This window comes from Punica granatum, chromosome 4 (genome assembly GCF_007655135.1).
Source record: "Punica granatum isolate Tunisia-2019 chromosome 4, ASM765513v2, whole genome shotgun sequence".
In the NCBI taxonomy this organism is placed as follows: Eukaryota; Viridiplantae; Streptophyta; class Magnoliopsida; order Myrtales; family Lythraceae; genus Punica; species Punica granatum.
The window spans coordinates 4,720,715-4,740,171 of NC_045130.1; the positions used below are offsets into that span (position 1 = coordinate 4,720,715).

The window sequence follows — 19,457 nt, forward strand, 5'->3', positions numbered from 1 at the left end:
CACCTTGCTTTCCGAGAGAGCGATCCCTTCAAAAATATTTCCATTCCCCGCTTTCCAAATATGATATATACAGGCATGCCATGCCAATCTAGCAATAGCAGCCCTCAAAGACTTCCCTTTATATTTGATAGAAGCCCACTGCAACTCAAAACTCCTATATCGAGGATTTCTCCTTTCACCAAGCATTTGCAGAACAGTCTTCCAAACACTTGTGGAGAAAGCCCAGTCAAAGTAGAGATGATCTCTACTCTCAACAGCACCATGATAGAAAACACATGTTCTGTCCACTCCTCCTTTCCATTTAGCAACCCTGTCAAGAGTTTTATGCTTATTACCAATAGCAAGCCAAGAAATGAAGCAATGCCAAGATATAGATGGAAAAGAACACATGAGTCTATGCCAAGTCTTCACAGCAGCTTTCCTTCAAAGTACATTCCAGGCACTTGCAACCGTGAACTGCCCTTTAGGGTGAGCAATCCATGTAATTACAAGAATACTCCGCATGTTTCTTTCTTGAACTCTAGTTTCCAAGACACAAAGAACATTGATCCTATACTTCAGCACCAGCCCTTTGACTTCTTGGTGCTTAAGAGGTTTATTAAAACCTCTAACATTCCATGTCAAAATTCTGGTCATGGAGGAGAAGTTGGGACAGACGCAGCAACCTTAGTCGCTTCGACCACTTCCGCATTGTTCTTTTTTCCACCTTTCTTTCCACATGGTTGCTTAATATTTTGCAACAGAATGCCGACTCCCTGAGCTGCTGCTCTAGTCTTCCTTGGTTAGTTACAAGACGAGCCTACATTGCTAGAAGAAGCCTTACCCCCTGCCTTCAAGAACAGAGAACATATTAGAGACCTCAGTAACATTCTTGGGCAGTGAAACTTGCTTAGAAACTGTTGGAGCACCCTTCTCCTTTAAAATCAATCGGTTATCCACCTTATTCCTCCCTTCATCTATACGAATACCTGCTTGTTGATTTCTTTTTGATGGATTAACACTTCTTGAACCACTCTCTATCGGAGATTTCATCATTGAATTATTTGAAACGTGAGCCTCATTCTTTCATTGGCTCAACCGTAACACTTATCCCAGGTGGACTAGTGTTAATTTCCACATCAGACTTCTTTTCATCACAGACTGGAACTGATTCTGCAGTCTTAGGTACCCATTTCTGTGCAACAATCTGCCTTTGAACATGCCTCAACAAACTCTTCCAAGGATATTCAACGCCAATCTCCATTTAAGTACCATCCTCCATCATAACAGGAATAGAGCTTAGCAAATCACCCTTCATGGACATCTCAATGCGTACTCTAGCAATACTAGCTTTGGAAATATGCTCAGTAGCCTTGTCCATGCATATAGAAATACCTAATCCACTAGCAATGTAACTAAGCCCCTATGCCGTCATCAATTCTAAGGGAACCTTAGCCAATTTAACCCACACAGGCATACACTTCTTCTCAACCTCAGCCACCTTCAAATTCTTCTTCCACGGCCTCAATAAAAGGGGACTATGATGAATATGCCACAGACCGCTACTAAGAATCCAATTCTTTACCTCGGCCGAGGGAAGATCAAACAGAATAGACCATTGTCCAATTCCATCAAACTAATATGACCCTTTCTTCCCCACAAATAGTTAACAGTAAAGTGGATCTTGCTTAAGTTGCGACTCTTACCAATCAGCTGACCAACAAGAGCATTCTGCCATCTCGAGACTCCAGCCTCAACCACAGCCTTAGGTAGCTTCACCATCCTTCTACCATCGATCAATTCCGGCTTATGAATTGTCAGAACTCCTTCCTTCTTAGAAACAAACAATTGACTCCAGGGTTTCTTCCATCTGACCTTAGCACCAATACACTGCTTTAATTCTTTTGTCTTCCATTTTATGCCTATTGGCGTTCCAAAAGTGCCTTTTCGAAGTCCTGGAGAGGAAGATGCCTCTTGGGTTGACGTAGAGTGCGACTTGTCAGATATATTGGGTCATATGGGATTTCCCCATTCTCTCCCCCGATCGAGATATCCTCTGTTTCGCAGTAGAAAGATTGAATTATCAAAAGTTTAGAGCGTGAAGTGCAATTAGATCTATTTTGAGGGGTATTGAAATGAATATTATCAATTAAAATAATTTAAGGTTAGCTTTGTTGGACCAAAAAAATGAAGTATCCAGGCTCCGTTTAGAAAAAACCCAATTGGTAACCTGATTACCCTGATTGGAACCTACCACAGAGAGATTCTCGACAGTAGGAGGAGCAATCCACGTATCAGATGCGGAGATAGCTCTCCCAGCCATTCCAATGATTCTCTCTGCCTCTGACTCATCAGCAAGCTCCGCTCAGATAGCTTCTGCAATAATGCCAGCAAACCTAGCCATGGAATTGTTATGCAAAGCCTCTCTAACCTCAATTCTTTGCAAGGTTCCTGAATCAAATCAGGAATCTCATCGCGAATTGATAGCAATTGGTAGGATCGCCTTTGGATTACGATGAGCAGAGCTAAAAATGCATTTCCCACCAGAAAATGATTAGAGAGAATTTTCTCTCTCTAGATCAACCTTTTGTATCGTTCCCTGTAATCCATTCGAAAGGAAAAAAAAAGGAGGCGGGGTGGGGGTATATGATGGCAGAAAGAGATCGTCCCTCAGGATGGGACAAGCTTCCAATTGATCAAGGTGATAGAGAGAAAGCAAGCAAGCAAATCTATGATGAGACTAAGGAGGACATGATCCAAGAATTTCGCACTTGATCAATCGGGTTCTATTCAGATACATTGGGATCCTGGACTCTAGAAGTGGATCCAAGTAGAAAACTACGATTGATTTGAAATCTTTGGGATAAACCAACATGAGCAGGTAACAAAGGAATGATTCGAGTTTAGTCCTTGATTAAACAAACCATGACAGCTCATGGACTTCCACATCAGTGTACTACTACTAACCTTCTGCTGCTGCTTCCCAAAACATAAGTAGCCCCAACCCCAACCCGATGGTTAAGAAACGATTCAACAAGTACGATAAGGATTAGTAAGTTATAAAGATTATTTATTGAAAAAAGTTACATAGATGAACATGGACAGAAGCAGAGTACAGCATTAAGATTCTAGAAAATAGTTCTACCTTCCAACATAAGACTCTTGCACTGGAGTTGCAGCAAATGACTAGAGTTATTTCGGAGTATACATTTTAGGCCTGGTCTCAAAAGGAACTCAGAGTTCTGTGGTTTGAACAATAGCTTCCAATAATTTCGCCTCCAGGTTTTGTTGGTCGATCCACAGGGAACTTTGCCTGCGTAAAAGCTCACGCTTTTCCTTGTTCTTGTCTTCCTGAGCTTTCTCCTTCATCCTCCAGTTTTCAAGTTTTGCCGCTCTCTCTTTCATCTGGATCCATATAATTTAATTAGAAGGGGGAACTAAAGAAATCCCTTAATTAATCAAAAAGCTCTTCATTTGTGGAATTATAAGGAAATACGCAAGATACTGACTAATTGTGTCTTACACATATAACACCGCAAGCTGAAAGGATAAATCTTCAGAGACGATGACACCCTCAACACAGCATAATTAATACTATAATACTGAATAGGTTATAAACAAGCTCGAGTGGTTTAATACCATGAAAACTTTTCTCACGATATAAAAGATTCAGCAGAGGGATTGACGACACTTCCACATAAGCCAACTAGCAAAATGCAGTTAACCTGAATATGTTCACAACCTTTGAGCAAAACCATCTACAATGTGCAGACAATCACCACTTCCTATAGGCACTCAGTCCAACATTTGCTATCACTTCAATCGATTTTAGCCAAAATTAGAAGCAAATGTACGGTTAACTGCTCGCAACCAATGATCAGCACATCTGACGTAATTAACTAACAGTAACCACAAAAAGGCCGCACCGTTTCTGTTGATTTCCTCTGCGAAGCTAATTCCAGATCACACAGTCCCATTCCATTTTCCATTCCACATCGACGACCCCACTAAATGATAAGCCAAACCACCCATAGAACAACAAGAAGAATTTCAACAGAAATAGAGCCCCCTACTTTCAAGCCCCTCCAACAGCTCCGAAGGATAGATTCCTTTAAACCAATCTCCACCAACTCAATTTTCTATTCCAAATCTCTTTCCATCCACTTAAGTTCATGTCAAACTAACCAAACCAAAAGGAAAACTCAAACCTCGGAACAAAGTTCATCTTTTCAAATTCTGCAATTACCAAACGAAGTTCTTTTTTTTTTTCTTGGGTAATTTCCTATGATCTGCCTACGGTCAATTCATGGCAATCAAAGCACTGGAAAAGGGAGGGGGGGGGGGGGGGGGGGGGGGGGGGGGGGGGGGGGGGAAGGGAGGTAAGCACATACGAGCATTTGGCGGAACTCTTCCTCGGCAACCTTTCGCTCCTCGGCCCTAACCTTAGCCTCTGCAGCCTTCAGCTTGTTCCTTTCCTCCCTGGCCACCCTAATCGCCTCTCTCTTCGCCTCGTCCTTCCGCTGCTGCTCCAGCCTCATCATCTCCACCTCTCTTATATACTCCTTCCGCACCTCCTTCACCTGAGGTTAATCAAACAGGATGAGAGGCAATACGATGGAAATGGAGATACCATGAACCCGAAGCCAAAGAGCCGATCAATCAGCCGAGGGGACCTGCTTAGCGTACTGTCTTCTGAGCATAGCCAGCTTGGCCTCGGCCTCCTTTGGGTCCTTGGGCGGCTGCCAGCTCCCCAAGTAGGAGTTTGGGTCCAGGAACTTGTGGTTCTGCGGTGGCTGACGGTGGTGAGAAGTGGCCGCCGCTGATGTGCTTAGTTGGCGGAGGGATTTCGGGATTTGGCAGGTTTGACGTAGTAAGGAACTAGAAGTCGCCATTGAGGAGCAACCTGAATTTGAAGGTCGAAAGGCACTCGGTCCTCGCCGGAGCCTATTGTTGGTCGCGGGGAGAGGACAGTGCAGAGGCTTTGACGAGCTTATAGGGTTTTACCCCTGAAGAAGAAAAAGAAGAATGTGAATATTTCTGTTTCACTCCCTAAACTTTATTTATTTCAAAAGTATCACCCCCTAACTATTTCCTTTAAAAATTTCATCCCTAAACTTTATTCCGATGTTATTGTCTCATATACAACTTTTTCTTCCCCCCAAACTGTAAACACATCACATTATGTGATGAGGTCTTGTCCAAAAAGCGTGAATGTCTCCACGCCCAATATCCTTTCCCATAGATGATGATATTGATGTTTGGGTTCTCTAAGGTACATATGATAACACGATAGTCCTCTTATCGTAAAAGCTAATGAACCGTGATAGTTTTCAAACTACAAAATTATGCATAAGAGAGTAATTTTACTATTTTTTTTATAAATATATTTTAATTATATTTCTTGTAAATATCTCCTCTGAATTCTTGTTTCTTATTATTGTGTCTATACATCATTTTCCCCATTGTTCACATCACCATACCTTCGATTTTTAGTCTAACATGTTTTGCCCTTCTTCCATTTTCAATTTTTACTATCTATTATCGTAAAACCTAATGAACCCCAATCATTCAGATTTGAATTAGATCGGCCTACTAAGAGTAAAACTATCAATCGTAGAATTTTTTCCATTCACACTCGAATTCAAGACATTACATAAAAGGAAATAGCATCGAACATTTTGAACCAATCATAATGGTGTCTTTTTTTCTTATTTAAGCTCTTATTTTCTAACATTTGTCATGTATGAAAGCAATCCGGGATGTAAAGAGCCTCTCAATGATGAGCTCTAGTGTTCACCGATTCTTTACATTTGATGAAACCGTTCACTGTCACATTACATACATCATGCATGGATTCTTCTCAATCAAGGGCCAAAAAATAATTTCACCAAATAATGGGGACGCGTAAGTAAATTGACCTTTGTACTTTACATGAATGTACACCACTTGGTTTACATACATGGCCAACCGCAAGCAATTCCTCTCTTTCATGTTTAGGCTTTCCCTGCCTTGAATGATTTTGTACACATCGATGTTATATGCTCAAAACTGCTGTACAAGTTATAGTGCAGAAGAAAAACCCGAACCGAAAATAACCAACTAATCCATTCGACAGTGGGAAATGGTAGACAAGGAACTCACAATTCCTTGGCCTTCTGTCTCAATTCATTGAGCTCCTTCTCTACCTCCGCATCTTCAAAGCGAAGTGTTCTTCCAGGTGGAAGTTCACCTTTCTGTCAGTTGAAAACCAAGTAGTAAAGGCACAAAGATCATTCTATAACTCTTGCCATCCGCAACCGAGTATCTATTGTAAGAGCAACTGGTTTGTTTATCTGCAAATCGTTTTCTACACATCTTTTTATGTTTCATACTTCCACAAATTTTTTCAAACAAATTAGCCGATAAAAATAATCTGAACAGTTATCAGTACTTTGATTTAATTTTTTTTTATTGTAGAGGTAAGTGCAGAGTACTAGTACTCAAGACATCCAAAGAACCTACCTTTGTACCACCAGAGAGTTCCTTCTTCAAGTCCTCTAGATCGCTATCGACTGATGAACTCTCCAGCACTGCAAACTGCCGACAAGCATAAAGAGTATTTCAGGTCAGCGGAATTTGTAATAATTGCATCCTAGAAAACAGAAGATTACCACATATGGAAGGAAAGACTACGTATACAAATGCAATTTCCATTTTATAATTCAGTGATGAGAGAAGACAGTCTGCAGACAACGGAAAATCTTCACCGAGTCATTTTCCCATCTATTTTCCGAGCTGATGATATACTCATTAATCATAAACTTGACATAGGGAGCAAATGTAGGGGGTAAGCGGGTTATCCTCATATTCGAATGTGAAAATCGTTTTCAGTTTAATGCTCATCTGAAATCTACTACTATTTGAACTGCTAAAAAGAGAGGGACCGAAAAGATGAGAAACGAGTGCTACCTTCCCTTCAAGGTCATCAGTAGTCAGCTCGCCAAGAGCCTCTGCTTGTGATTCCATGGCCAAAACTATTTCATTGGACAAAAGCAATACGAATTTAATATAGAGCAATCCAGCTTCTTACCTAGAAACACTGCTCTACTAAATACAAACACTAGAAAACTTCAGTAGGTCACCTTTCTCTTCCATCTTTTCGAAAGCTGAGAGGGCATTACTTGTGTTCACATTTCCTACCATCTCATTTACTTTGCTTGCAGTCCTAAAGAATAACAAGAAAGAAGTGGTAATCAAGGTCGGGGCAACAAAAACCAAGGGCAAAATCATGAAAGGGAAATGGTAGTGGATACAAACTTCGCAGACTGGGCACGGGCCTTTAAAGTGTCCTTTTTCGACTTGGCCTCTTGTATTTTGCTCTCCAATAGCTGCAATGAAATGTCGATCAGAGGAAAGGCACTATAGCAAGTGAGGACATGTATGTGACTTTACTCACTGACAGACAGATGGTCGAGAAGCAGATAAGCAAGTACGACCTGTGGTGGCTTAAGCAATTAATACTTTCCAGAAAATCTGAATGCACTTTGATTGAACATGAAATTAATGTAGCCTCAGACATCGCGCTATATATGCACCACTCTTTCCCAGCTAGATGTCTGGAAGATCATAACAGAATGAAGTGTTCAATTTTTATCCAAGACAAGGCCTCACATAGTTGAGTGTCTGATGACTTGGTATGGTTCTCGCTATAAGGGCTAACAGTGTTGCTAACTTTTCAATAAAACCAAATACTTGAAGTCAGCAACCAAATGCACCTCAGAAGTACAAAAGCTATTCTTGCCAGTCACTTAGTATGAGAAATATCATGTAAATATCCATGAAAGAGTAGAAAACTGAAAGATAAGAGATCAGCATACCCGTGTATTAGAGACCAGATTATCAACAACACTTTTTTGCTGATCATACTGAGCTTTCAAAGCATTAGCATTATCCTGCAGAGAAATTTGAACCGGTAAGCTTTTCACTGATATCAACATCGATCCTTAAATGCAGCTATCTGGAATTATGCCAGAAAATCCCATAATAGTATTTTGCAGTAACAGTGTCTTTCAAATGAATATTTATTCATTCCATTAAAAAATGCTTTATACTTAAGGAATTTCAACAGACTAGCTCTAGCCATAATGCTGAAGAAACCAGGAAGCAAACTAAGTATCCTTTGCATGTTGTAATGACCGTCTTCTATATACGTAATTTCTTCGAGCTTAAGTGCATTTTAGTATTAATTCGCACTAGTTATAATCTTGAGGAGCTTCCAAATTTTTTTATGTTACAGCATCTATCTATGATTTTATGGGGTCAGCTCTGTCAGCATCAGAGCACTTTCATTTGATTCCCCCAACTTTTTGTTCATGAACTGAATTTGCCGAACCAAGCCAAAGAAGTAATCTCACATGCAAAAACACATGCCAGCATAAATTTATCTCTTGAAGCACGAGAAGAGAGGAAATATAAGAAACAACGTATCCCTGCCAGAACACCAAAAAAAAAGCTGCAAAGGCACAAGTCTTAAAACAATATCTTCAGAGAATTTACAGACTTACAGCGTAGGATTTACGTCTTTTTAGAGCCTCACGTGCTAGATCTTCATCTCCTTTTTCAAGTGTCAACTGGGCCTTTCGATACCTGCGTCGTTTACCAGGAATGAAGATAACATTCGCATCTTAAGGAAACCACACTAGCTGCTCATTACCATTCCTCAGAAGCCTGTTGCGCAGCCTTATATTTGTTTTCCAACCGTTTTTGAGACGCTATCACCTTCATCAAAAGAAAATGCAGCAAAACCAGTCAATATAGGTGACGGGGTAGCACTGTTGACAAAGGAACAAATTGAGAAATCATAAAGGAAACCAGTACGAGGCCCATCCTTAAATTTTACTTCTCTTCTGTTATTTGTAGTAAAAGCAATTAGAGAACAAAAAGAGAAAATCGGGGCAGGAAAGCATGAAAAATATAGTGAAAACAAAAAACAAAAAAAAAATTCATAATATTATAAAACAATGACCCTTACCTGAGCTGTAGCCTGCCTCATCTTTATCACGTCATCATTCATTTCCAGTACTGTCTGCTCCAAAATTTTCTCGGGGTCTTCCAGAGAACTGACAAGTGCATTGGCATAAGACTGCAAATTAGTAAAGAAGCGGATCAGGCAGGCCGAAACCAAAATCACGATACTTTTGGGAGCACACCCGCAAATTCACTACACTAACCTTTACAACTCTAGCGAATCGATCGAAAAGATTCATGCGAGCACCAAGGGCGCCGCCACACTTAGGACGGCTTACTTGAGCAAGCCTCAAAGCTCCAACTGCGTGGAAATTTGCAAGGGATTGCTCAGTTTTCCAGAACCCCATTACAAGAGATTGCTTATGTATTGCCAAGATGAGAGACAAAGGATTTACAGGACGCCGCGCCGTAGTAAAATAATCCGAAAATACAACAATTGAATTGAAATTTGCTTCGAGTATCAAAACTTTTGCAGCATCCAAGAATGAAAATTCCGAATGCTTATAGTTCTAACATTCATAACAGATGACATACAACCTGCAACTGGAATCCGACATGGAATCTGAAACCTAACGAGAGAATGCACAAATTGATGTAAAAATCATGCATTTCTATTGGATGACGATAGCTGATAGTGACCCAGAGGTGAACGGACCGAGAAGAACGCACCTCCTCCATTGAGGAACGAGGTCGCGAGGGGTTTCTTCTTCGCGAGTGAAGAAGAACGCGAGTATGATGGAGTAAGAGGAGGTGTCAGGGAATGAGCTGCCCCCGTCAGAGCTTCCAACTTAATCGCCATTGACGAGTCAGAGTGAGCTCAGTGAAGCTCGGAAGTTGGAGGCGGAGGACAGTTGAAAATGTTTTTCCATTTTCTATTTTTGGGACAATATATATTATTTTATTCCCCTCCATAAATCATGACCGTTGAAGTAGGAGGCCACCATCACCGACGGTGATGATTTTATTTTCCAGTTCATGGACGTCTCGGGCCCATCTTCACGGTCGGATCAACCCTTTGGGTCGCTGTATAAGAAGGAAAGAAGAAAACTAAATTGCCTAGACGATCGAATTTCATTGTTTCGACGCGTGAGAAATCTAAAAGTGAGTTTTATCGTAACGATATAATGATGATGCCCATGTCATTGTTTCTAACATTTGACAGATCCCTCCAACTTCAGTTAAAAGGGGGAGGAATGAACGCAGTTGCAGTCTCTGTATATGAATGTGTCAACAAGAAAAGGAGGAATGTGGATAGGGAATCAATCATTGAACAACAGAAGGAAAAGGTCCTGGAGAAATGGCAACCATATGAGGAGAGGAGTGAAAATCAACCGTGATGCCGCATTTGAGGTCGGGACCTCAGAAGCTGGGATAATGGTCACTGCAAGTAGACTGGAAGGGACAGACAGTTGGGGAGTGGCAACGACAGTAGAAGCTAGCAGTGTGAAGGGGCCGCATATCAGTTCGGATCAGTTTGGTAAGAAGGTCAGCAACAGCTGAATGCAAGTGCAATCATCGTGTTCACATACGAAAAAGATGGACACAAATGAATCAGAGCTTGAAATTTCATCAGTAAGCAAGAAAATATGTAAGCTTTTAAAGCTGTTCCGACCTGAAACAAGTCCTCCCCCCATACAAAGTTGAACACCGCAATTTTCGAGCTAAGAGCACCAGTAGCACTTCCACTTCTCATAGCCATCATTTGCTGCTTCTGATCTTCAAGTTCCGCACTTTGGCCAGTAATGTGGGTTCTGACAGAGGCACCGCTCATCGCGATTTGCTCTTTCATTCATTTATCTATTTATGCATTCAGATCCATGAACTGAGCTTTGAGATTCCAACTTTCATGTTTTCCAAGACCACCTTTTTAGTACATCTTTGAAATTTCACTTGTCTCCTCCTTTTCTGTCTTCTTGGAACACCGAAACAAAGGAATTCCTCACTTCTGTTAAGGTCATGATTGGTCGATGCATTTTATAAATTTAATTTGATACATTTTCGAAGATCAAGCAGAGGGATTCGCCATCTCTATCAAGGGCTACAGCCGCGTAGAACAGATAATCATGATTGATGAAATATGAGGCCACTTTTAACCAAAAGGTCATGATTGATCGATACCATCTGATAATCTTAACAGCTGGATAAAATTCTCAAAGATGAATGGATTCCAGGAACTATTATCCTTTGATTCGAAATTCACATCGAGTTACAAAGGTCCAACACAGTTCTGTTTTAGGATGAAAAATTCAAGCAGGAAGCTGGACTGCTTGACGGAAAGTGCCTTGCGACTAGGTTGCTCTCTGCAACCACAAACCATTCTAAATAGTAAAAAATCTGATGCAGGCAGGTAGGCAAGGCTCGTCCTTTCACAGTCATTTATACTGGACCTTAACAGAGCCAGTAAGAAGGGAAAAATGAAACTTGTTTGGCAAGATAAACAGCATGCCAATGGTTCTAAGCTTCTTGTGTGATGTACCATTTGAGCTTTTATGTCGATACATGAGAAATACGGAGATGACACTGATGCATACAGAAGAAGCATTTTTCTGTTGATCGTGTTGCGTCTTGCCATACATCCTCGCAATACCCTGTACTCTAATACAGAACGTTAAGATGAAATTCCACAAGAGAGCAAAACAAGGTAGGTCTCGAGCAAACTCATGATTGGCTTGAGATATCACCGTCTTTGCCGATTAGGTCTCTCTCCACTAACTTCTGGGATGGCTGTCTTCAAGCTGCTTTTAACTACGACACCGACCTTATTTAAGGTCCCCCCTCCCAACTTCCAATCTCTTACTGGTTTTTAATATTGGTTTCCTGTAAAAGAGATAAGTGTTAAGGCTAATACTGTTTTGCAAGTGGAAATAGGATTACGGATATCCGAGCAAACTGTTTCCATTCACTTCACCTCCTCTTCATTCATCCAAAACATTTTAGAACATCTTGATCTTCCAAGAAGCCATAAAAATGGTCCTCAAAAGAGACAACAATTAGAACAATACTGAACTGTCACAGAGCTGTTGCTCAGAAGCAAATCAAAGCCGTATTCATGCTACATCGTATCATTGAGAGCACATCCGGCTCGATAGTTTGCACTTCTTAGAGACTGCGTCTCTTAGGACTCTCAAAAACATCGCATTTGCAAATAAAAATTATGAACTCAAATATTGCCACAATTTAGAACATTTTGAATTGCCACAGGGTTGCCGATCAAAATAAAATAAGCGTCGTATTAATGTCCCGATTTTCTCACCATTAAAAAAGCAAACTCCAAATCATGTATGAAAGTAGAACAGAAACCGAAGCCCGAAAGAAAAATTTGAAGTATCTGACATGTTAGAAGGGTCTGAGGCACCAAAACTTACGTACCTAACAGCAGTTGTACTGTTGATGCACCTGCAGATAAACCGCTATCCTGGATAGCATCGTTTCTCCTTCATTTCTCCAAGCAACTCATATGCTTCGCATATTTAGCCCTTCCTGGAGAATCCATTCATCATTAATCTGTTCGAGAGCACCCTGTTTCAAACCTTCAAAATCAAGCCATGTGGGCTTAAATCCTCGCATCCCAAATTAAGCCCAATTGCCGGTTTTTTCTTTTCTTTTCTGAAAAACGACACTTTTGGTTCTCAATTTTTAGCATTTTTATCATATGTTCCTGAATCTTGTTCTTTACCATTTTTTGTCCTTAATCTTCATATATGCATGTACGTCCGTGAAATGACGGATTTCACAAAATTTTTGGGAGAGAAAGTTCAGTCCCCAAACGTTAATTCTCGAATCAATAGTTGTCAATTCAATGGATGGAATATATTTCACGGTTCACACTACTAAGCTAAAATTCTTATTTATTTTATTAGCTGACCAATTTCTTCCAGGTCGGGTTTTCTCCAAAAATTTGGGAAATAAACTTCGTTGAGAACCGCAACCAAATTCCATGAGAAAGTAACCCTTGGCGGGATATCATTTTATTGGATTGATTCTCGAATTATCCGAATTAATAGGAAAATCTGCTAATCTGGTACGAATCTTCTTATTTTAATGAATGATCCCGTTATGTAACTTGTTACCTCATGCTAGCAACATTCACTATACAAGAGCATCGCAATCTTTTCTAAGTTGAAGACTAATATCGTGAAAATAAGAGTTCCAAGACAAAAGGAACACCTCAATATATTTAAGTTTATTCAAAATTAAATCATTTAAATTAGAGAAGTTAGAGAAGTTCGTTTTTTTGTTTCTATAATTTTCCATTAGCCAATTCTTTCATTTTCTAACTTTTGATTTATAACCTTCCTTTATTATTTATTAATTATCATTTATTTCCACAAGATTTGACCCTGATACTAAATCAGTGATTGATTCACTACGAACTACGATTTTCTAACTTTAACATCATCAAACATATTTTTATATTTTTCAATAAAGAAATAAATTTAGAAAAAAGGCAAAGAAAAGTACGATAACAAAGTGAAAATTAGTCCTCTAAAACTAAATAAGTCCTAAAATTGTTCATGATCTTTATTATAGCCAGGCAACAAATATGTATATATATATATATATATATATTCCAAAATAGATCGTTCTAGCTGTCCGGCAAAAGCTGTAGGTCTCCGTATGCCAAATGGGGCGTCATTGGCTAGATTTGATAGAATTGGAGCTTTCTAACAAACAGTGACTTCCCGTTGGTTGTAACATGATCAGGCTCGTTATGGTTGCTTGGGTACAAGAGCGTATTGTGAAGGATAATTCTATATGGTCTCTGAAACCTCGGAGCAGTAACTCTTGGAGTAGAACGAAAATGCTGTACTGCAGCTGAGAGACATGGCTAGAACTCTGGCATTGACCATTAATAGACTAATTCGGCAGACTCTTGCTCTTCTATGTTATACAATTACTCAATCATTAGATTTGGATTTACATCGTATAGGAACAAACTCGTGATTGAGTATAATCCCTTTCAACCATAAGATCAAATAAATCATGTGCATCATCCGCACGGTCTTGGAGACAATTGCCATCGATCAATGAGTTAAACGTGACATTGTTCGGCTCCCCACCGCGTCTAACCATGAATCCCAAGACGTGCTTTGCTTTAGAAATCTTCCCATCCTTGCAATATGCATCCAGCAGAGTATTATATGTATGACTATCTGGCGTTATATTCCTCTCAGTCATCTTACCTAACAATACCTCGGCCTCTCGCCGTCGACCTGAAGCGCAAAGAGCATGAATCAAGGAGTTATATGTTACGACATCTGGCTCGATGTCCACGACCGTCATGTCTTGGAGTCAAATGATGGCTTCTCTCCACCTGCCTAGATGGCATAAGCCATGAATCAAGGAGTTACAAGAAATTATATTAGGCTCGACTCCTTTGCTGACCATCTTGATCAGCAGAACCACAGCCTCTTTCCACCGTCCTGCACCGCACAAACCATAGATAATGGAGCTGTAGGTGATGGTATCTGGTCGAATGCCCTCCCATTTCTCGAGCAAGCCAAGGGCCAAAGCTGTCTCGCCCGTCTTCACCAAAACATCGATATTATAGTTCCGCAGGCGACGGAGTTAGGGTTAACTCCCATGTTCCCAATATCATCAACCAAGCAGACAGCCCCGGAAATCTTGCCCTCGATACAAAGCCCATCGACGAGAGTGTTAAATGTGATCAGGTCAGGCTGGAACCCGAGTTTCCAGCATTCGGCCTAGAACGGAGAATCCAATATCAACCATTTTCAATCGGCATAGACTGTTTATCCATATACTGAAAACACAAACATTGAGTGCGGCTCCAACCCTGTTCAGTCTATCAATCATCCCAAGAGCAGCAGGGAAGTGCTTCATCCAAACTACAACCCCCAAGAGCTGGTCAAAATTGAAAATAGAAGGCAATGAACGAAACTCGATCATCCGGTCGAAGCAAAACAAGGCTTCGTCAAGGTTTATCACATCGCCGGTTCCTGCATCTGTGCCTCGACCTCCTCAAGAACAACTGATCATCATCCGGATCCTCCGACCCAGTAATCGCATGGAAATTCCGACCGAGGAGACGGACGTTGCTATGAATCAAGAGGTTTGATCAGAGGGAACGAGAGCTTCCGCTATGAATAAGAACACCACTTCCCCTTCTCATCGCCATCATTTTGCTTCTTCCGATCAGTGATCTGCCAATGTATACGCACTTCAGCCTGCGATAGAGCGCCGGAAGCCAATTCCTGGGATTCAACGCCGTGACCCAGGCCCAGGCCCATTTATAGGCCCAATGAGAGGGCCAGGCCTAGCCCATATTTTTGGCGGTCTTCTCTTTCTTGGCTTTCCCTCAACCTTGCTTCCGGGGATCCCGTGGCTGCCGCTCTCACGACTGCTCCGCCTCCTCTCTCTCTCTCTCTCTCTCTCTCTATCTCTATCTCGTTCTCGGCCGTCTCTGCTCGGCACTGGCGACTCCGTCCGCCTTTGCAGCAGTTGAGTTTGGTTGGGCCACTGAAGGTGTTTTAGTGCTAATCCCCACCAAGGCCTATTGTATGCTGGCTGCTCTGTAGAGTTGAGAATGGAGCAGAGACTGGCTAATACGTGGCGGTTGACGGTGAACGAGAAGAAGTTCATTGAGACTGCCCTGCTCTCAGGCCTCCGAACCGATGGCAGGAATCTCTACGACTACCGTAAATTGACTATCAACTTCGGCAGGTATGTATAGCTGATACAACTCTTCAGTTTGGTCAGGGACGTCCCATTTAGGTACTAAGATAAGATGTTGCAACCTAATGCGGTGTTTTCTAGGAGAATTCAATGTTCTTGCACAGTTTGCTGGGCATGCTTTACTAGGAGCGTAGGGTGTCTGAGTAAAGTTGTTGCCTTTAACTAGTCATTAACTGTAGTATGTGACATTTTGTGTTCTCTACGTGTTTAGGGTTGTTTGCAGCTAAGCTGCTTAATCTTGGATAGTGGTACTGCAGTTAGGCTTTTGATTGTAGAGGGATCGATGCTTGCGTTGGTTATTGAGCTTTTCTTTCTTTGATTGTACCGAACGTGCAGGGAAGACGGTTCAGCTGAGGTTCACCTTGGACAGACGCGTGTAATGGGTTTTGTGACTTCCCAGCTAGTTCAGCCCTACCGAGATAGGCCTAACGAAGGGACCCTTTCGATCTTCACCGAATTCTCCCCAATGGCTGATCCTTCGTTCGAGCCAGGTCGACCAGGGGAGTCAGCGGTGGAGTTGGGCCGAGTAATAGATCGTGGCCTGAGGTGTTTTAACTCAACCTTCTTTTTGGGTGTTTCATTTGTCAGTATGCACCCTTATCTAGTCGTAAGCTAGCAGAAAGTTTTCACTATAATTAATTTCTTATGGCAGAATGATGTCTATGTGTATCTCTTCCTCTGTCAATTTGTTTTGAGAGTTGAAGAAATTCTGAAGGTTTAGATAATCTTGATAGTTGTGTCACTGTCTGAGCTGCTACATGTCTTTGCTTTGCGTAAAGTGTTCTTCCTAAAGCCTCTTTGGAGACCTCTCAACTTTGAATTGTGGTTCTCTGGTTAGACAGTTTATTCATTTTGAAGTGCTTCTGCAGGGAAAGTAGAGCAGTGGATACAGAATCTTTATGTGTAATCGCTGGGAAGTTAGTATGGGCCATCCGCATAGATCTCCACATTCTAGATAATGGGGGGTAAGTGGTTGTGTAAGTTGCTGGTTCTCATTGGTGATATTTTTCTGATCTTAAGTTTTGATGTTATATTCACCTTTTATTTTGGCAGTAATCTTGTTGATGCTGCTAATATTGCTGCTTTGGCTGCATTATCAACATTCCGGAGACCTGAATGCTCATTAGGAGGAGAAGATGGTCAAGAAGTAATAGTCCATCCACCGGAGGTTAGCTTCTTGGATCTCTTGTACCTCTAACTATGGTATATAGCTTACACTGAGGATCATAGATAGCATGTAAGAGGAGATTTTAAAGCCTCATAACTATAGAATTATATTGCTGCTGGCTGTGAAATTTCATTATCATTTTCTTTAACAGGCTAGGGAGCCTCTTCCTCTCACGATACATCATATTCCTGTAGCAGTAACCTTCGCATTATTAAGCAATGAGAGCATTGTGGTAGGTAAACTTATCAAGTTCTGCAGTTTCTCTTTCTTTCAGTCTTTGTTTCTGGAAGTTCGAGAGCTTAAATTATACTGCTAGAAAACGTGGTTAAATTCATATATGGCCTTTTCTTTTCACTTAAAAAAATATTTCCTTCTCTTAAAAAGGTATTAGACCCAACCCACCATGAAGAAGCTGTTATGGGAGGAAGAATGACAGCTACTCTAAATACACATGGAGACATTTGTGCTATACAGAAGGCTGGAGGAGAGGGCGTCCCACAAAGTGTCATCATGCAATGCATGCGAATTGCTGCCGCTAAAGCTGCTGATATAACATCCAAGATAAAGGATGCTGTGGGTCATTTTCTTTGGTTTGGTTGTTTCGAAAGTTTTGAGCTTTTTCAGTACTGGAAAAGAAAATGTTCAAACAACCCGGTAGTAGAAGCAGTATTCATGAATGCAACTATATAACTGGGAGCAGTTCTAATATGATGCTATCCGTTATCTGCCTAAAGCATTATCATTATGTGAATGTATCCTACTGTAGGTGGAAGCATACAATACAGAGAGAGCGCTTCGCAAGATTAAACGCCACTCAGTGCCTAATGTCAGTGGAGCTGCTGCTAAAGTAGGGGAAAGTAAGAACGTTTCACTTGATGAGAAGGATGTTGATGATCTCTCGGGGCATCAGATGGCTAAAATTGCTCAACTTAAGCTCAAGGCAGAGGAAAGCAATGCCCATCAAAGTGATAGTGTCGGAGGGAACACCGGAGTGGGATCATCTGCGAAAGAAGGAATTACCAGTAGAGGTGGCAACTCGAAGAATTTTGTTGGAGGCCCATCAAGTTGGTATGGTATAAACCTTTGCATGCTTCTTTGTGATGTAGCATGAAAGCAAAATCATCTGGTTGCCATTTCCAAAGACATTTAGCTATAAAGGGAATATTTTGGCTATGAAAAGTTTAGCTTGAAGAAGTATTTAATCTGTACAATTAGTCGAATTTTGTATTTAATTTTATTCTCTTTTTTCCCAGGGATCCATACTCCAAGGGTGTTGATCCAGATCTCTTGAAATCTTCTCTCGCATCACGTGGTACTCTTTCCTTCTCTTGTATCTTTTTTCTGTTAATCTCTGTGAGCAGATATTATTGTTCTGCTGTGTAGTTTATTTTGAGTGGTTTGTTCCTCCAGTAAAGTTTTTCTTTTCTCGGCTTAATATTATCCAAACTGAGTATAGCTTCGAACTCAAAAACATTATGCAGGAGTGTCAGTGACCAGTAAAAAGCAGGATGACTTAAGCGAGGAGAAGCAGCTCATCGCTGAGGATAAAGCACAAGTAGCTCCCAGTGATAGCAGCCCAGCTTCTTCTGTTATCGAATCATCCAAAAGTGGACCACCGGCTGAGAGGGAGAAGACACTGAAGGATGCAGTGAAGCCGAAGCACAAGAGGAAAAAGAGGAATTCCGCTTCCATAGATGGAAGCTAGTTTTGCCTTTGCAATGCATGTATGTAACATTCTCAAATATAACAGGGGGGAAATAGAAATTTAAGCCGTCCATTCCGATATGCCGTTGAGTCAGAAAGTTAGTGATCAATTCATTTTGTGAAGCCTTTGCTGGTTTTTTTTCTATTAATGTGAAAATGGAACTTGATTTGTTCTTATTTGGCAGGACTTCAGATTTCCAGGTATTGAAACTTTTGAGAGGGTTTTTGACTGAGTTGTGAAGGCTCGACTTACCTCTCGATGCCCTTGGGACATGAGGCGGAAATGGACACTGGGAAATTTCTGTGGCGTGGTTTTGCCAGGACTCATCTTTGATCCAGGTGACTTTACAACATGCACGCAAGATTGTGTGGAACAATCATGTGTGCCTTCACACAAGGTAAGTTTGGTTGCTGAAAGGAGAAATAGTGTTTTTTCTTGAGCACCATTTCGGGCTTAGGATAGTGAAGAACGTAGGGTTAGTCGAAACTGAACCGTGCATTCACTTTTGAAGATTTTTTTTCTTTTTTAGGTTGAAGAATATATGTCTAGTTATTTCTTATCGCTGCTTGTGGCTTTTGGCTCTCTTTCCTCCTGAAGACGTTGAAGCAGACTGTGACTGGAAATTCTGAACATGAAAACATTATTGGAATTCAAATGTGGCTGTGATACATGTTTATCGTAGCATCTGGGAATTCTCACATGGAATATGTTAGCTCGACCTAATTTTAATTGATCAAATCATTGCATTAAACATCTCATCTAGTTCAACTATGGCTTCAAGATCTTCGAAACTTGGTAGACTTTCAGATTTTTGCCAACTTCTACGTGATACAGCATACTGGTAACACGAGGGCCGCTGATGCAAAACACATGCTGTTTGTGAAAATTATCGGACGAGGGGAT

At 41.0% G+C, this 19,457-nt stretch overlaps 3 protein-coding genes across 9 annotated transcripts; 1 reads left to right on the plus strand and 2 right to left on the minus strand.

The window, feature by feature from the left end:
* Window positions 1–3,024: 3,024 nt before the first annotated feature.
* On the minus strand, window positions 3,025–4,972 carry LOC116205850 (uncharacterized protein CG45076). Its single transcript, XM_031538535.1, has 3 exons — window positions 4,653–4,972; window positions 4,371–4,559; window positions 3,025–3,384 (listed from the first exon to the last, which is right to left on the minus strand). The coding sequence occupies exons 1-3, from the start codon at window positions 4,869–4,871 to the stop codon at window positions 3,214–3,216; spliced, it is 579 nt and encodes a 192-aa protein (XP_031394395.1). The 5' UTR covers window positions 4,872–4,972; the 3' UTR covers window positions 3,025–3,213.
* Window positions 4,973–5,766: 794 nt separating this feature from the next.
* Window positions 5,767–9,845, minus strand: LOC116205847 (membrane-associated 30 kDa protein, chloroplastic-like). Of its 3 annotated transcripts, none has more exons than XM_031538531.1 (11): window positions 9,655–9,845; window positions 9,189–9,286; window positions 8,990–9,100; window positions 8,672–8,736; window positions 8,523–8,604; window positions 7,836–7,910; window positions 7,276–7,346; window positions 7,101–7,183; window positions 6,928–6,992; window positions 6,481–6,555; window positions 5,767–6,212 (listed from the first exon to the last, which is right to left on the minus strand). In XM_031538531.1, the coding sequence occupies exons 1-11, from the start codon at window positions 9,782–9,784 to the stop codon at window positions 6,117–6,119; spliced, it is 951 nt and encodes a 316-aa protein (XP_031394391.1). In that variant the 5' UTR covers window positions 9,785–9,845; the 3' UTR covers window positions 5,767–6,116. The 3 variants fall into 3 exon arrangements, with proteins under 3 accessions (XP_031394391.1, XP_031394393.1, XP_031394392.1); XM_031538533.1 differs by having other exon boundaries at window positions 9,641–9,782; XM_031538532.1 differs by lacking the exon at window positions 9,655–9,845 and adding an exon at window positions 9,381–9,522.
* Window positions 9,846–15,309: 5,464 nt separating this feature from the next.
* On the plus strand, window positions 15,310–19,238 carry LOC116205100 (exosome complex component RRP45A-like). 5 transcript variants are annotated; one of them, XR_004156458.1, is made up of 11 exons: window positions 15,533–15,669; window positions 16,018–16,227; window positions 16,551–16,646; window positions 16,735–16,849; window positions 17,001–17,081; window positions 17,234–17,422; window positions 17,616–17,917; window positions 18,103–18,161; window positions 18,331–18,573; window positions 18,739–18,951; window positions 19,084–19,238. XR_004156458.1 is itself a non-coding variant. In XM_031537577.1 (10 exons), exons 1-9 carry the CDS (start codon window positions 15,533–15,535, stop codon window positions 18,552–18,554), a joined length of 1,413 nt encoding a protein of 470 aa, XP_031393437.1. In that variant the 5' UTR covers window positions 15,313–15,532; the 3' UTR covers window positions 18,555–18,573; window positions 18,739–19,238. The 5 variants fall into 5 exon arrangements, 3 of the variants coding, with proteins under 3 accessions (XP_031393439.1, XP_031393437.1, XP_031393438.1); XM_031537577.1 differs by having other exon boundaries at window positions 15,313–15,669; window positions 18,739–19,238; XR_004156457.1 differs by having other exon boundaries at window positions 18,331–18,651; window positions 18,739–19,238.
* Window positions 19,239–19,457: the final 219 nt, after the last annotated feature.

Bases quoted from the DNA above. Each gene is read 5' to 3' on its own strand.
- LOC116205847 (XM_031538531.1), bottom strand. From the start codon at position 9,784: ATGGCGATTAAGTTGGAAGCTCTGACGGGGGCAGCTCATTCCCTGACA. The intron at 9,101-9,188 runs GTTAGTGTAGTG...ACTAATTTGCAG, and splicing joins GATTCGCTAGAGTTGTAAAG to TCTTATGCCAATGCACTTGT. The intron at 7,911-8,522 runs GTAAGTCTGTAA...ATTTCTCTGCAG, and splicing joins AAAGACGTAAATCCTACGCT to GATAATGCTAATGCTTTGAA.
- LOC116205100 (XM_031537577.1), top strand. From the start codon at position 15,533: ATGGAGCAGAGACTGGCTAATACGTGGCGGTTGACGGTGAACGAGAAG. The intron at 16,228-16,550 runs GTGTTTTAACTC...GTGCTTCTGCAG, and splicing joins GTAATAGATCGTGGCCTGAG to GGAAAGTAGAGCAGTGGATA. The intron at 17,918-18,102 runs GTATGGTATAAA...CTTTTTTCCCAG, and splicing joins GTTGGAGGCCCATCAAGTTG to GGATCCATACTCCAAGGGTG.
- LOC116205850 (XM_031538535.1), bottom strand. From the start codon at position 4,871: ATGGCGACTTCTAGTTCCTTACTACGTCAAACCTGCCAAATCCCGAAA. The intron at 4,560-4,652 runs GTCCCCTCGGCT...GATTAACCTCAG, and splicing joins GAAGACAGTACGCTAAGCAG to GTGAAGGAGGTGCGGAAGGA. The intron at 3,385-4,370 runs GTATGTGCTTAC...ATATGGATCCAG, and splicing joins AAGAGTTCCGCCAAATGCTC to ATGAAAGAGAGAGCGGCAAA.